This window comes from Cydia strobilella, chromosome 7 (genome assembly GCF_947568885.1).
Source record: "Cydia strobilella chromosome 7, ilCydStro3.1, whole genome shotgun sequence".
Lineage (NCBI taxonomy): Eukaryota > Metazoa > Arthropoda > Insecta > Lepidoptera > Tortricidae > Cydia > Cydia strobilella.
The window spans coordinates 14,304,930-14,317,726 of NC_086047.1; the positions used below are offsets into that span (position 1 = coordinate 14,304,930).

General features: G+C 36.4%; 2 protein-coding genes across 2 annotated transcripts in view; both read left to right on the forward strand.

The window, feature by feature from the left end:
- Positions 1-483: 483 nt before the first annotated feature.
- On the forward strand, positions 484-10,057 carry LOC134743247 (GTP-binding protein Rheb homolog). Its single transcript, XM_063676655.1, has 5 exons — positions 484-663; positions 741-812; positions 1,038-1,245; positions 2,302-2,431; positions 2,586-10,057. Exons 1-5 carry the CDS (start codon positions 615-617, stop codon positions 2,676-2,678), a joined length of 552 nt encoding a protein of 183 aa, XP_063532725.1. The 5' UTR covers positions 484-614; the 3' UTR covers positions 2,679-10,057.
- A 551-nt stretch (positions 10,058-10,608) lies between these two features.
- The window catches only part of LOC134743226 (Golgi-associated PDZ and coiled-coil motif-containing protein-like), a 96,452-nt gene continuing 94,263 nt past the window's right edge, over positions 10,609-12,797 (forward strand). Inside the window, exons 1-2 of the mRNA XM_063676627.1 lie at positions 10,609-10,722; positions 11,692-11,819. Of these exons, the coding sequence (XP_063532697.1) occupies positions 10,635-10,722; positions 11,692-11,819 (216 nt within the window). The 5' untranslated portion in view covers positions 10,609-10,634. The remainder of the gene's footprint in view (positions 10,723-11,691; positions 11,820-12,797) is intronic.

Below are 12,797 nucleotides of genomic sequence, written 5' to 3' on the forward strand. Positions count from 1 at the left end.
CACAATTTTTTTTTTTTTTTTTTATACCACGTCGGTAATGATATAATGATCTTGGTGCGGTGTGGTAGTGTGTTATATCTATAAATCTAAGCAAGTAAGCCTATAAAAGTAAGCGATATCTCTTTCTCGCTCATACTTATGTGTGCGTCGCACAATGACGGTGCGGTACGATGATGTGTTACGGCCATTAAATCGGTGACACTCGTGCGCGAATCGCGGCGCGAAGCCGCCTACGCGAGTGTGGAGTCGATTTCGATTATTAGCGAACTTTCCGTTTTCCGTTTCACAAAATACAGAACATCTTCATCATCTAATCCTAAAGGGCTCTCCACACTCATGCGCGAATCGCGGCTTCGCGCATGAGTGTGGAGGACCCTAAACAAAATCCAAATCTAAACTACCTCATTGGGTTGCGTAGGGAAATACCCGAAAGCACGCATTGGGGCGTTGATGTTGACGGAAATAGACCCCTGTACAAACGTCAACCGCGTCAACGTCAAGCAAGTTCAAACTTCAAAGTCAAGTCGCAAATGCGTGATTTGTTTTAGTGCATTAAAGCATTTTTGTGAAAAAGTAATCCGCTGCTTATTACTAATAACAATCAAGTTTTAAAAATGCCGTCAAAGCAGAGAAAAATCGCTATGATGGGTTACAGATCAGTCGGTAATGTGAAGGTCTTAAGAAATTTGCGTCTTATTTCGTTTTGACGTTTAATTAATTTAACAAAAAAAATGTTGCAGGTAAATCATCTCTAATTATTCAGTTCGTAGAAGGACAGTTCGTGGATTCATATGACCCCACAATCGAAAATAGTAAGTAGCATTTTGATTACTCATCTCACAACGCGTGTTTCCCCAACACAAAGATTTGCGATGTTTACATTTCTTGGGTAAAAACATTAATGCGTATTTCTATTGTAAATATTAGTAAATAAAAACAAATGCAAATGTATAACTGTAATTGCTGTATCATATACAATTTGTGTAATGCATACTAATAATTATAATTCCTAAGATAGCTTGTTCTGTTATTTAAAGCGTTTACAAAGTTCATACGACTGAACTCCACTGAATATGAGGTGAAGCTTGTGGACACGGCGGGGCAGGATGAGTTCAGCATATTCCCTCTTCAGTACAGCATGGATTTCCATGGCTATGTTCTGGTGTACTCCATTAACTCCAGTAAAAGCTTTCAGATTGTTCAAATCATTTACGACAAATTGCTGGACATGGTCGGAAAGATACAGTATGTATACATTTTTATTTATCTTCCACTTTCCTTTATTTGTATGCTCAGTGGAATTTGTATAGTCAGATAATAAGAATTGGCCTCTTATCATAAGAGGCCAATTAATTTTGTAACCTTAAAAATGTCTCATATTAAACATGCCTAATGTGGTCTTGTTATTTATATTATATAATAATATGGCTTGTTATCCCCCCTGAAGCAGATTAGCTTTGCAATGAGAGTCCTAAACAAGTTAATATGACACTTGATCCATACTATAAGCTACAAATATATAACCAAGTTATTATTAGATTTATTAGGGACTTCAACATTATTTGGAATTTCCAGTATTGTTCAAGTCTTAGAATAATTTGTTTTCTCCTTGATGTATTAGATAAAAGATAGAAGAGGGAAGAAACCCTGGAGTAAATAATGGTAATTCCTAAATTTCAATTGATATTACCAAGCTACTTATAAATATTGTTAGGGATTATAAAAATTACCTAACTAAATATGGACTTTACTGTCTAAAAAAGGTCCAATAACAAATGACAACTTTATCAGCTTTACTAATATTGGCTTTTATAACATATACAATTGTAGACTTCCATTATGTAGACATAAAAGCATAAAATTTTGAAGTTGAAGCAGGGTGGATAAGCACCTTTGGATCTAATAGGCATACACCGTAGGGAAATTAACATTGAGACACTTATCACTTCAGAATATACTTATAATTTATTAAATCACATTCATAATCGGGTTTATCACAAATTTATTTCATTACCTTTATTTATCAATGTTTCGACACAGGTTTCACTGGTTGTGGTATGTCAGTTAGCCGTGACCACAACCAGTGAAACCTGTGTCGAAACGTTAATACATAAAGGTAACAAAATTTGGGATAGACCCGATTATAAATGTGGTTTAATATGTGTTCAAAGCGTGAAGGTTTTAAATGTTATACTTATAATTTGTGCTTACAAAAGTACATAGATTGTACAGACAGTAACAATTTACAATTATTCAAGAAAATAAGGTTATTTGTTCTAAATGATACTTCATCAATTTTAGTGTACCCATAGTATTAGTCGGCAACAAAACAGATCTGCATCTTGAAAGGAAGATCAGTACAGAGGAGGGCAAACGGTTGGCAGAGAAGTGGAAAGCAGCCTTTGTTGAGACCAGTGCTAAACGGAACGAGGTAACTACTCTTTGTTGTCATAATACTCTACTGATTATATTATGCAGTGTGTGGGACATTGCCATAGCTGTGAAACTATTTATTTGTCCCTATACGGTACAGTCATTATTTTAATATTCTTTGCATACTAAATGTTATAAAATGCCAATTCCAGTCAGTGACGGACTTGTTCCACGCCATCCTGCTGGAAATAGAGCGCTCGGACGGACACATAAAGGAGAACGGCAACGGCTGTGTGTTGTGCTAATTGAACAAACAACTGTGCTATTTACTTAAGCTGAAGTGAACTAGATCTAATTTTAGATTATGCCTAGCTCATACGGGTTAACGCTGTGTTACTCCTTCCTAAATCTCTGACTTATTAAGCTAATTTTGAAAGTGTAACTGCATTTATAATCCTAATTTAAAATGCTAAATGTGGTTACACTTTCCTAATAGGTAAAGAAATCATTTGGGGTGCAAATTTATGGAAGGTGTAATACAGTATTTAGTATCAAGTGGGTAGAATAGAAACAGAACTGTGAGAACTAGTTATACGCGGAAACTTGTCATAATCGGAGCTACTAGGAGAGACCGAGGTAAGTTGAAACAACGTCAATTTCGCGCTATCTTTAATCGTCTTGAAGCAAGGACGCATATTGAGGTACCCGCCGACGGTGGGGCGTGGCTAAACATCGTTTTTTCCAGCTCAATAACAATTATAGATGTCTTAAAATTGACGTTGTTTCAACTCACCTCGGTCTCCCCTACTGTTGGAATACTGATTAAGTTAGTTGCCTTACACACTTGATACTAATCCCCTTATACAATAGCAATGGTTGAAGCATTATTTGGAAGCATAAATGTGTGAGCATAAGCCTGTACATTTTGTTTATAAGTTATGCTTTATATGCTCTTACCTCATAGTTTGGTTGACCAGTGATTATTATAGTTAAATAGTCAGTAAATTGCAGAATGTCATGGGACCTTGTTCCTACCTAAAGTCTGTACCTCAGCATATGATGTTTGGAGATGTTTTTATAACACAACAGTGGCAAACTAGCTTACCTGGCTGTAAGCTAGTAGGCAAACACATTGGTCCGTCCAAAGGTATGACATGCAAGTTGCCGATCCTTACGAGGGTTTGTTCTGTTGACAGTTTAAGGTCGTTCGTTATATAATGCAGGTCGTTTGCCATCGATACAGACCATTCTCAGGATCTCTGGCAATCTTAAGCTCGTCACAGACGGAGTGATAATATATCGCCAGATACCGACAGATATCTTAAGTATCGTTAAGCACCACACACGCCTACAATACCAAAATATATATCGCTCTCTGTCTAGCACCTACATTGCTACAAGATCTGCAGATGCCTTGCGATAAGATATCGGCAGATACCAAAATATATATTACAGCTTCGTGTGTGGACTCTGTCAAATAGTACACCGTAAAAGATATCGTAAGATGCCGTATCTGCCGATATATTATCGCTCCGTCTGTGACGGGCTTTATCATCCTAACCACTTGTACACCTTATGTATTTGCAATAAGGGTTACTTAATGAACTGAACGGTGTATTTATGGTCTTATGTAACACCTCCAGCCAATATGTGTTGAGTTATAGAACTTGAAATTGAATATACAAACTGTACATATTGCATTAAATGGAATATTTTATTACATACATACATAGTTGTAGCATTTTGTTTTTGAAAGGTTGCATTTAATTTGGAATTTATGTAGGAGTTATTGTAAGTGCTTACAAAATTTGAAGGATCATCTTAATAGTTATTATTGTTTAACACAGTCTCAAATATTTGAAACTTAAAACACTATACACATTTAGCAGCTAGAAATTGTTGATTGGTTTATCTTTGTGTATTTTAACAGGTCATTTGCAGATAACTCTTAGATAAAGTATTGACCTTCTCGGTGTCTAGCAACATACAAATGAACATTTGTTTATAAACATAGATTACACGCCCACTAGATCGAGTAAGATGACTTGCGTCTACGACACCGTACGCGTACTCTTATGTTTATTTATAATCATCAGTCTATCACAGCTGGAATCCGTAAATGCTAGTTGTATGTTACTGTATGAGCCACAGAAAGTAACCAGCTTAGCGAAGTAAGTTACAGTTTTACGATTCTAAACCAGCAGTATTGGTGCATTCCACGAGAATGTCCTTTACGAAACGCCGTTCTTTTAATAGTTCTGAAAAGGCTGAGAAAATGATATTGGGTCTGGTAATAAATTCATGACTGCTAACAAATTGGCAGTATATTCTCGAGCTTTACGGATTTGATTGAATTAGCTGCCATACAAGGCAAAAGCATTTCGTAAGGGACATTCTCGTGGAATGCCCCTAATCTTGGTGAGACTTGTTAGCTGTACGTCCAACCATTCTCATGGCAACCCTAGGTATGGTGAAGCATGGTATTCAAATTGACATCAATTAGCCTAAAAGCAAAACAGTCACACGGGTAATTTCATTACCATTCAGATCTCAAAATTTCGTTACGTTTAGTTAAGTTTTGGAGGAGGAAACAGTCGAGTACGATACCTCGTTTTTTGATATTTTTACGCAGGATTTTTCGTATAACCTGGCGTTGTCCTTATCGCACTAGTTTTAGGAGCCGCTTTCGTTACCGAGACGGATATATTCACCTAAAATCTTTAAATCTCAGCTCCCATATCCTCTTAATAGACGAATCACGAAATGGACGAACTCCGTAATGATAAATCGCGAAATGGACGAAGTGCAGTGACAAATCGCGAAATGGACGAACTCCGTAATGATAAATCGCGAAATGGACGAAATACAGTGACAAATCACGAAATGGACGAACTGCGTATTGACGAATCACGAAATGGACGCATCACTTATGGACGAACTGCGTAGTAGACGATTGGATGAAATACGATTTGGACGAACTGCGTATTGGACGTACAGCTAACAAATCATTGGAATACCTTGATTAGTTTAAACTTGTAAAATTGTAGGCTGTGGCTTCGTGAAACGGGTTACTGTTTAATTCTTGTTGTTTTGACTGTGGAATAGCGAGATTGAGTTTATTAAACATGATAATTCTCAGGTCATTTTATGGGATTGCTTACATCAAGGACAAAAGTTATCGTCTGGTAATCATATTTATTTTTTTGGTAGGTATTTTTTTTATGTTTTAAAATCTAAAGATAAATTTATTTATGTTTTAGTAACTGGTTCAAATGCTGGGTTATTGTTATGTTATGACCGATTGAGTTCAACAATGATTGAATTATCTTTCATGTATTTAAAGGGGCCCATTGACTATCAGTCCGTCGGACGAAATCGGCCTGTCATTTGTTCGGAACTGTCAAATTTTTGTTCTAACTGACAGGCCGATATCGTCCGGCTTACTGATACTTAGTCAGTGCTGGGCCCCTTAAGTGAGAGTAGTGCAAGAAAGGTCTAAGCCATACCTATTTTAATAAAATAAACCTGTAATGGGAATTTTACGGATTGGACCTTTATCGCACAGCTACTTCCAAGTGTAGATTTAGTTCCTACTTTTAATTTGGAAAAATAGATTAAATTATTTACATGGCCAATAGTGGTATATAAAAATGAGTCTAAATATTCAGATTTATGAACAATTCTACTATTTACTCTCCTTTTTTTAAATCATATCTGTGCCGTGTTTGGCTATACAAACAAATAAATGTTTGATTTGATTGTAAAATTACGTAAGAGGCCTGCCTGGTCGCAGATTTGTCCTTTCATACTTGTAATTGGGTGCCTCCTATATTATTATAATTTTATACTAAGTTTGTTAAATAATTTATAGCGGCGATTCATCTCAGACAGCGAGATTGCACTTTCTTTAGCAAGTAAACATCTCTTTCAATCCGTATCAGAGCAAGAGTCAGCAGGTGAAGTAGCTACGCGGCCGAGTTTTTCAAAATGACCTACCCCAGGACCTACCCACGCTCTTATTCTCTTAGTAATAAAATAGTGATGGTTATTTTAAACTCCTCTGGCTTGCTGACTGGACAATAACTTAATTTTTTTAAATTACTAAATTATGTACGTACGTTTGCTTTCTTTTGATGGCGTAAGGGAGTGGTCATAATAAAAATCGCTGAACCTATGTCTAATATATCTACCCATATCCATATCTGTGTTCGAATAACGTTCGGCAGTAATGGGAAGCAAAAGGTTTGTCACATGCAAACTTTTACGGTACAGAATAAGAGTAGAAATTTACGATTCAATTTTCCTCCGCTTATCAGCATTGTTATCCATTGACGGTTTTTAGGCGCAAGTTGTATTTTCATGTATCATAATACGGCATCACTGCATGAGATGAAATTGTCGACATTATATTTAATTTTCTGCTAGCATATAGTTTCTAATTTATGTGTAAATACCAGGAATGGGCGTGGGCAAAAGTATAGACAATTGTAAACATAAGTATAGTGCGCACAGCAGTCCAAAAAGAGTACAGTAGGATAAGGTGTGATGTTTGTATTGCTCGAAAATTGAACGGTATAACATGTGTTGTTAAAGGCGTTTTATTTGACGAGGGTCCTATTTTACAATGGTAGCTTTATAAAATAGGGCCTTGCCTTGCCTTTATAAGCTGCTGACATGCATAGGTACTTGAAAGTAACATAATAGCGGAAGCCGCTCGACCCCAATTTCAAAGGAATACCGCAAATCGATGTACAGGTTAGCCGTTTGGCACACGCATACTAGAGGTCGAAACAAAATTTTTGATAATTAAAACAAAAAGAATTTTCGAAACATACCAAGTTTGGGCTCCTCCAGATACGATATGGCAGATTTTTTTTTTGTACAATATACCACAAATGATACGTGTTATCCTCATGTCTAACCCCAAGAAAGCAATTTTGAAAATAATATCACTAACATTTTTTTTTAAATTTTTCAATTTTACAAAGTGACACAGTTCTACTTCAATACCTATTTCACGAGACTTATGGAACTATACTGCAGATACGGTACATATTAATCATAAAATGATAGGTAATATTCATATATCCAACGGGAAATACCTCTTTAACCCTTTAACTGCGCCTTTTCATCAGTTGGTATAATTTGTTTAGTTATTGACACAAAATATCAAGGTTGTATCCTCCAGCTACGATATACCTTACTGATTTTTTTTGTACAATATACCACAAATGATACGTAATATCTTGATATCGAACCCCAAGAAAGCAATTTAGAAAATAATAGAGAAAATAAACCACACGATAGGTTTTGGACAAAAAATTTTTTTTCCATACAAAAAAAAAATGTTTTACCACTCCTCCCCAGCGAAATTTTTTTAGGAACTGCGGGGCAAAAATTTTGTTTTGGCCTCTAGTATGTGTGTGCCAAACGGCTAACCTGTACATCGATTTGCGGTATTTTTATACGAACGGGTTAGACTATAAGTCTACTGGAATCATTTGCGTTAAAATCATATCTACAAGAGTTCATTGTTTCAAAATATTTGACGAGTTCAATAGATGGCGCTGTTTGTAGTCAGTAATCTTATTGTCTAGATCATTGACGTATATTAACCGGATTAACCCTTCGTATGCCCCTGTCAAAAAGTTGCTACTGAATTAATCTTTTGAAATTATTTTATAAATTACAGTCCAAATTGTCCGGGACGGATACGGGACAAGGCATACGAAAGGGTAAAATAAATTATAGGTAGTACATTAATGTCGAGATACTACTTTGATGCCACGAACTCTTAAAAGCAGTGTCAGCAAGTTAGGCAAAGTCAAATAAGTAGCGAATTGGAGATTGTATTGGATAATGGATTGAATTGGAGTAGATTTCTTGGAAGTTCTGATATCCAGATCCAGTTTACGAAAAAAATACCATCTACAAAAACTGAAATGATTTGAGATAAACTTACGAAAACGGTCATTAGGTACAATTTGAATCTTCTTGTCGAGACATTAGAGTCTATTTCAAATAGATTATTTTGTAAACGCAGTTATCCCACATAATTCTCACAAACGTCAGCAATACACACATTGTATAGTCGACGTCAAAGATATGCAGTGGCGTAGCGTGAACTAATCTAGCCGTGGGCGAAATCGCATCTGCGAGGCCCTTTTTTTTCACTGTGCCCGAGAATGGGCGTCGCGCGAGGCCCCCCTTGAGGCGAGAGGCCGTGGTCGACGGCCCACTTCGCCTACGCCTAGCTACGCCACTGAAGATATGTTTACATTTTTCGCCTTGTTAGCTACAAAAGATCAAGGTGCAAAAGTGTAAACGCATATTTGACGTCTACTGTACAAAACCAGAAGCGTTGCCACGAATTTGATCTGCAACTTTTGTCACACTTTGTAACAAATGTTCTACTGCGATGATACTTACTCTGTACTTCCAATTAATCTATTCTAATGTGTATATAATGACTAATGAGAATCGAATTTATTAAGGCGTGTGTGCATTGTGAGGATTTGTATTGGATTAATCTATGGTTAAGTATTTGGACGGTCGTGACGTAAGGTTGACCTAAAGTTGCTGGCGACTATAGATGTCATCGGTGCTGGTTTACTATACATTTTGTAGGCGACTGTCCATAGTAATTGGCCACTCCATACCGGGCAGAAAGAAACAAGGCAATAGAAGTCTTATTGTTAAGAGTGGCCAACAACTATAGCAGTCACCCTATACGTATCCGTAGGATCTTTGTTCCGTTTCACTGGCGTTACCTACAAAAAGTTTTCGCACCTCAGTGGAAATAATGCTACGGCCCACAGCGAAGCACACGTGCGTTCTGAAAGATTTTTCGTAGCGTTTTACGTTAAACTACGGATGTGTAAACGGCGTGTAACCCGAGTAGGCCTTGAAAGAATAGCTTGATATCACTAATTGCTGCATTGGTCTCTTACTATCGTCTCTAAAGGGCTACCGCGAATAGGTACCTGAATTCAAAAATGATCTATCTCAGGGGTCTCTAAACTTCGGCCTGCAGAACGGAAGCGGGAGAGCCGAAGTGAAAGCAGCCATATTAAGTTTTAACCGGCACGATGTATTACCTACCGCAGGTGCAGTTCAGCTCTCGTGTCAACGCGTCAACCGCTGTTCTATCTGCATCTCAAAAAAAATTGAGGCAATAGCGATAGAGATTCAGAAAGATGATTTCGAGTTTCGACCTTCGCGGTAGCCTAGCGCGGTATCGTGTTGTTGGTGTAATTTGCACATAACTGTTATTTAGATTTAAAAAACAGACCACTGCCAAGTATTTATATTAACTTAGTTCAGCAATATTCGTGAACACGGAATTTGTTTGTTTGAACATAACGTGGCTTAGTATCAGAGAATGGAACATTGTTATGAAAGTAACATTTTACCCATGTGGCGGCTTCATTTGCACAATAGATTAATAAGAGATCATGTTAATAAGTTAATTATTTTTGTCCTACACAAAAGTTGTTCAGTGGTTTTGTATTTAGCTCTACAGTGCACTATCACATAAATAGCTACCTTGATAACTGCCTGCAACTGTGAATGTAATATAACATACCAATTACTTAATTAATTGTGTGTAATTATATATATATGTTATTTATAGTTCTTTATTTGTATATAGTTAATTATACGTTACATTAAACAATTGCGAATACATTTGCTGTTTTACTTCTAGATTCTTCGGGGACATTCAAGTATTACGTAAAAGCACTAAACATTGGGGGTCTTCGAAGCCGCGAACGCGAGTGTGGAGTCGATTTCGCTGATTAGTGACTAGACTCCACACAGAGGGGTTTGCAAAAAAATCTGCTTACGTAACACTTAAACGGCTCTTTCTAGGTTCTAGATATTCTGGGTTTCTAATAAGAATTACTTTGAATAATATACATTTAACACAGAATCTTATTTAAGGTTTTGAATGATACACGGTTACTAATAGAATAGACATACGTTACGTTTTGGTAGGTGTGTCTGGGAAATTTTATTCTTACAAATTAAAACTTTGTTAAAACTTAAATGAGCAGTCAAGCAAATGAATTAAGGTAATAATTCATTAGTAAATTTTTTACAGTGTATTTTATATTATAATAATATTTTTAATAAACGTCTGTTTTATTGAAGCCTGTAGTACAAATTGGACAACTATACACGCTTGCGCGTAATGTCACTTTGACATGCCCTCTGTTTGTCATTTTTATTTTTGTCAAACTGTCAACAAGTTTATTGTGAAAATGGCGACTACTGGAGTTGGTTTCCGATGGTTAGATATATTAGAAAAGGAATTTGATAAAGCATGTGTGGAATTAGACACTTCTATAGGTAAGCATCAAGTTATTAGATGTTATTAAGAAGCTTAGAAGTACATCGGTGTCGTGGTGTTTGATATCTCATCCAACTTCGTTTCCATGTCGCACTGTCGAGTTTATGCAACATTTAAACTGGAATTTTATTCCATTAATTCTTACATTGATTGTCCCTTCTTCTGAGAATATACTGATTGTGTTTTGGTTTTGCTTAGAATCTTACTATTTCGAAGTTAATTACCTGCACAACCAATTTGTATCCCACAAACGCCATCTCCTCCCTTTGTCCAATATTTGAATTCCCATGGTTCAAAACGGGTTCGAATGAATAGGTACCACTAACATTTTTGATATTAGTTCCAAGCTATCGTAGGCGACACACTCACTGATACAAACCTCCTTGGTACACGCGAGCTGGCAGCCTGGCCACCGCTGCTAGCGTGCGTCTTTTGTTTTTAAAAAGTGAAACGAAAATTTTCTCTATCAGAAAAATCAGAAAGCCTCTCGATTCGGCATGGTTTTGCGTTGAGTATTTTTTTTCCACTTTTTAATTGTAATCTGTTTGTGCTTTTCAATGTTTTGGACGTGTGCTTACATTGAACAAACTGTGAATCAAGTTTAAGTATACCTATATTTTCATTGTCAGTGGCCTAAACTTGTGCGACTTTCTAATGTTCTGGCTGTGATTTATTTTCTATTATTGCATTTTCTTTCTACTTTCTGCAATAACTTGTCTATAATACAATTGTGGTTTATTAACTGGTTATCTATGATAATAAGAGCTAGAAGTATTTAAAGTCTAATGACTGTGTTAGCAATATATGGAGATTCTAATGACATTACCATTCCAATGCACACACACTTTCTTATTTCATTACCAACTTATTTTTTACTTTCTATGACTTGTTCTCACCATGAAAAAGTAACTATGAATAAATCAAGTCTTCATAACCTGCTATTAATTTATAAAATATATATATTTCAGTGGACTTGGATTCAGAGGAATCAGAGTCAGTGTTTGCGGCGCGTCAGAAGATTGCTACACTCAGCTCATGTTTTGCACAACTTACGCACAAGGCCCTTACAATATTTCAGAACAGTGCAAAACTTGAGGTACGTGCCTAGTGGTAAATTGTTCAGCTTATGCTGTTATCATACTGATGCAAACATGCACGTCGCTCCAGTGTATTTGTGTGACAGTGCCATGCACTTATATAGTAGAGATGTCCCGCTCGCACATCAGAGCAACATGCGAATTTGCATCCACTGTGTAGACTGCCTTACACTGATACATTTTCTTGTACTATGATGGTGTTCAACAAGTGTATGGGCCTGTGAATATAAGCTGCCACCATTAGGCATCAAAACAACCAATTGTTTGAACTTATTTCAGTACTTGCTAACATAACATACAACGGCTTAAGGGGGATGTTCATCCTCCATGTCCTAATAAGTGTTATGAAGTAAAAAATCTGAGAAAGGTCCAATAAAATAACCACTTTTTATTTTATACATGAGTGAGAGTGTTGTTGACTGCACAATATAGCTCACCAAACGAAAACCAAAAATTGCCAATCGGGGGAAATAATTCGTGTATAAGCGTATTTTGGCATAGTTGTAGGGAATGGTGAATTAAGCAACATACTAAAAGTACCGGAGGGTGGGGGTGAAGCTAATTATAAGTAACTTAAGTAGAAAGTATCCAAATCTTTTTTATAGACAATTTTATGTAGGTTATGTATGTAAAAGAACACTTTTTGCTACGGGCCACCGTTTACGAGTTATTTACGAAACACGATAAAAAGGTACCTTTAAACCCCCTTCTACCCGTTAGCTTCACCCCCACCCTCTGGTACTTTTAGTCTGTTGTTAAATACATCATTCCCTACAACTATACCAAAATACGCTTATACACGATGTATTTCCCCCATTTTTTCTTCGTTTGGTGGCCTAATAATTAAACTTCAATTAAAGGTCCAATAAAATAACCACTTTTTATTTATACATGAGTGAGTGTTGTTGACTGCACAATAATTAAACTTCATTTGTGTAGGCACTGCTCTAGTTTGCTATTTAAACCCAGGATAAAGT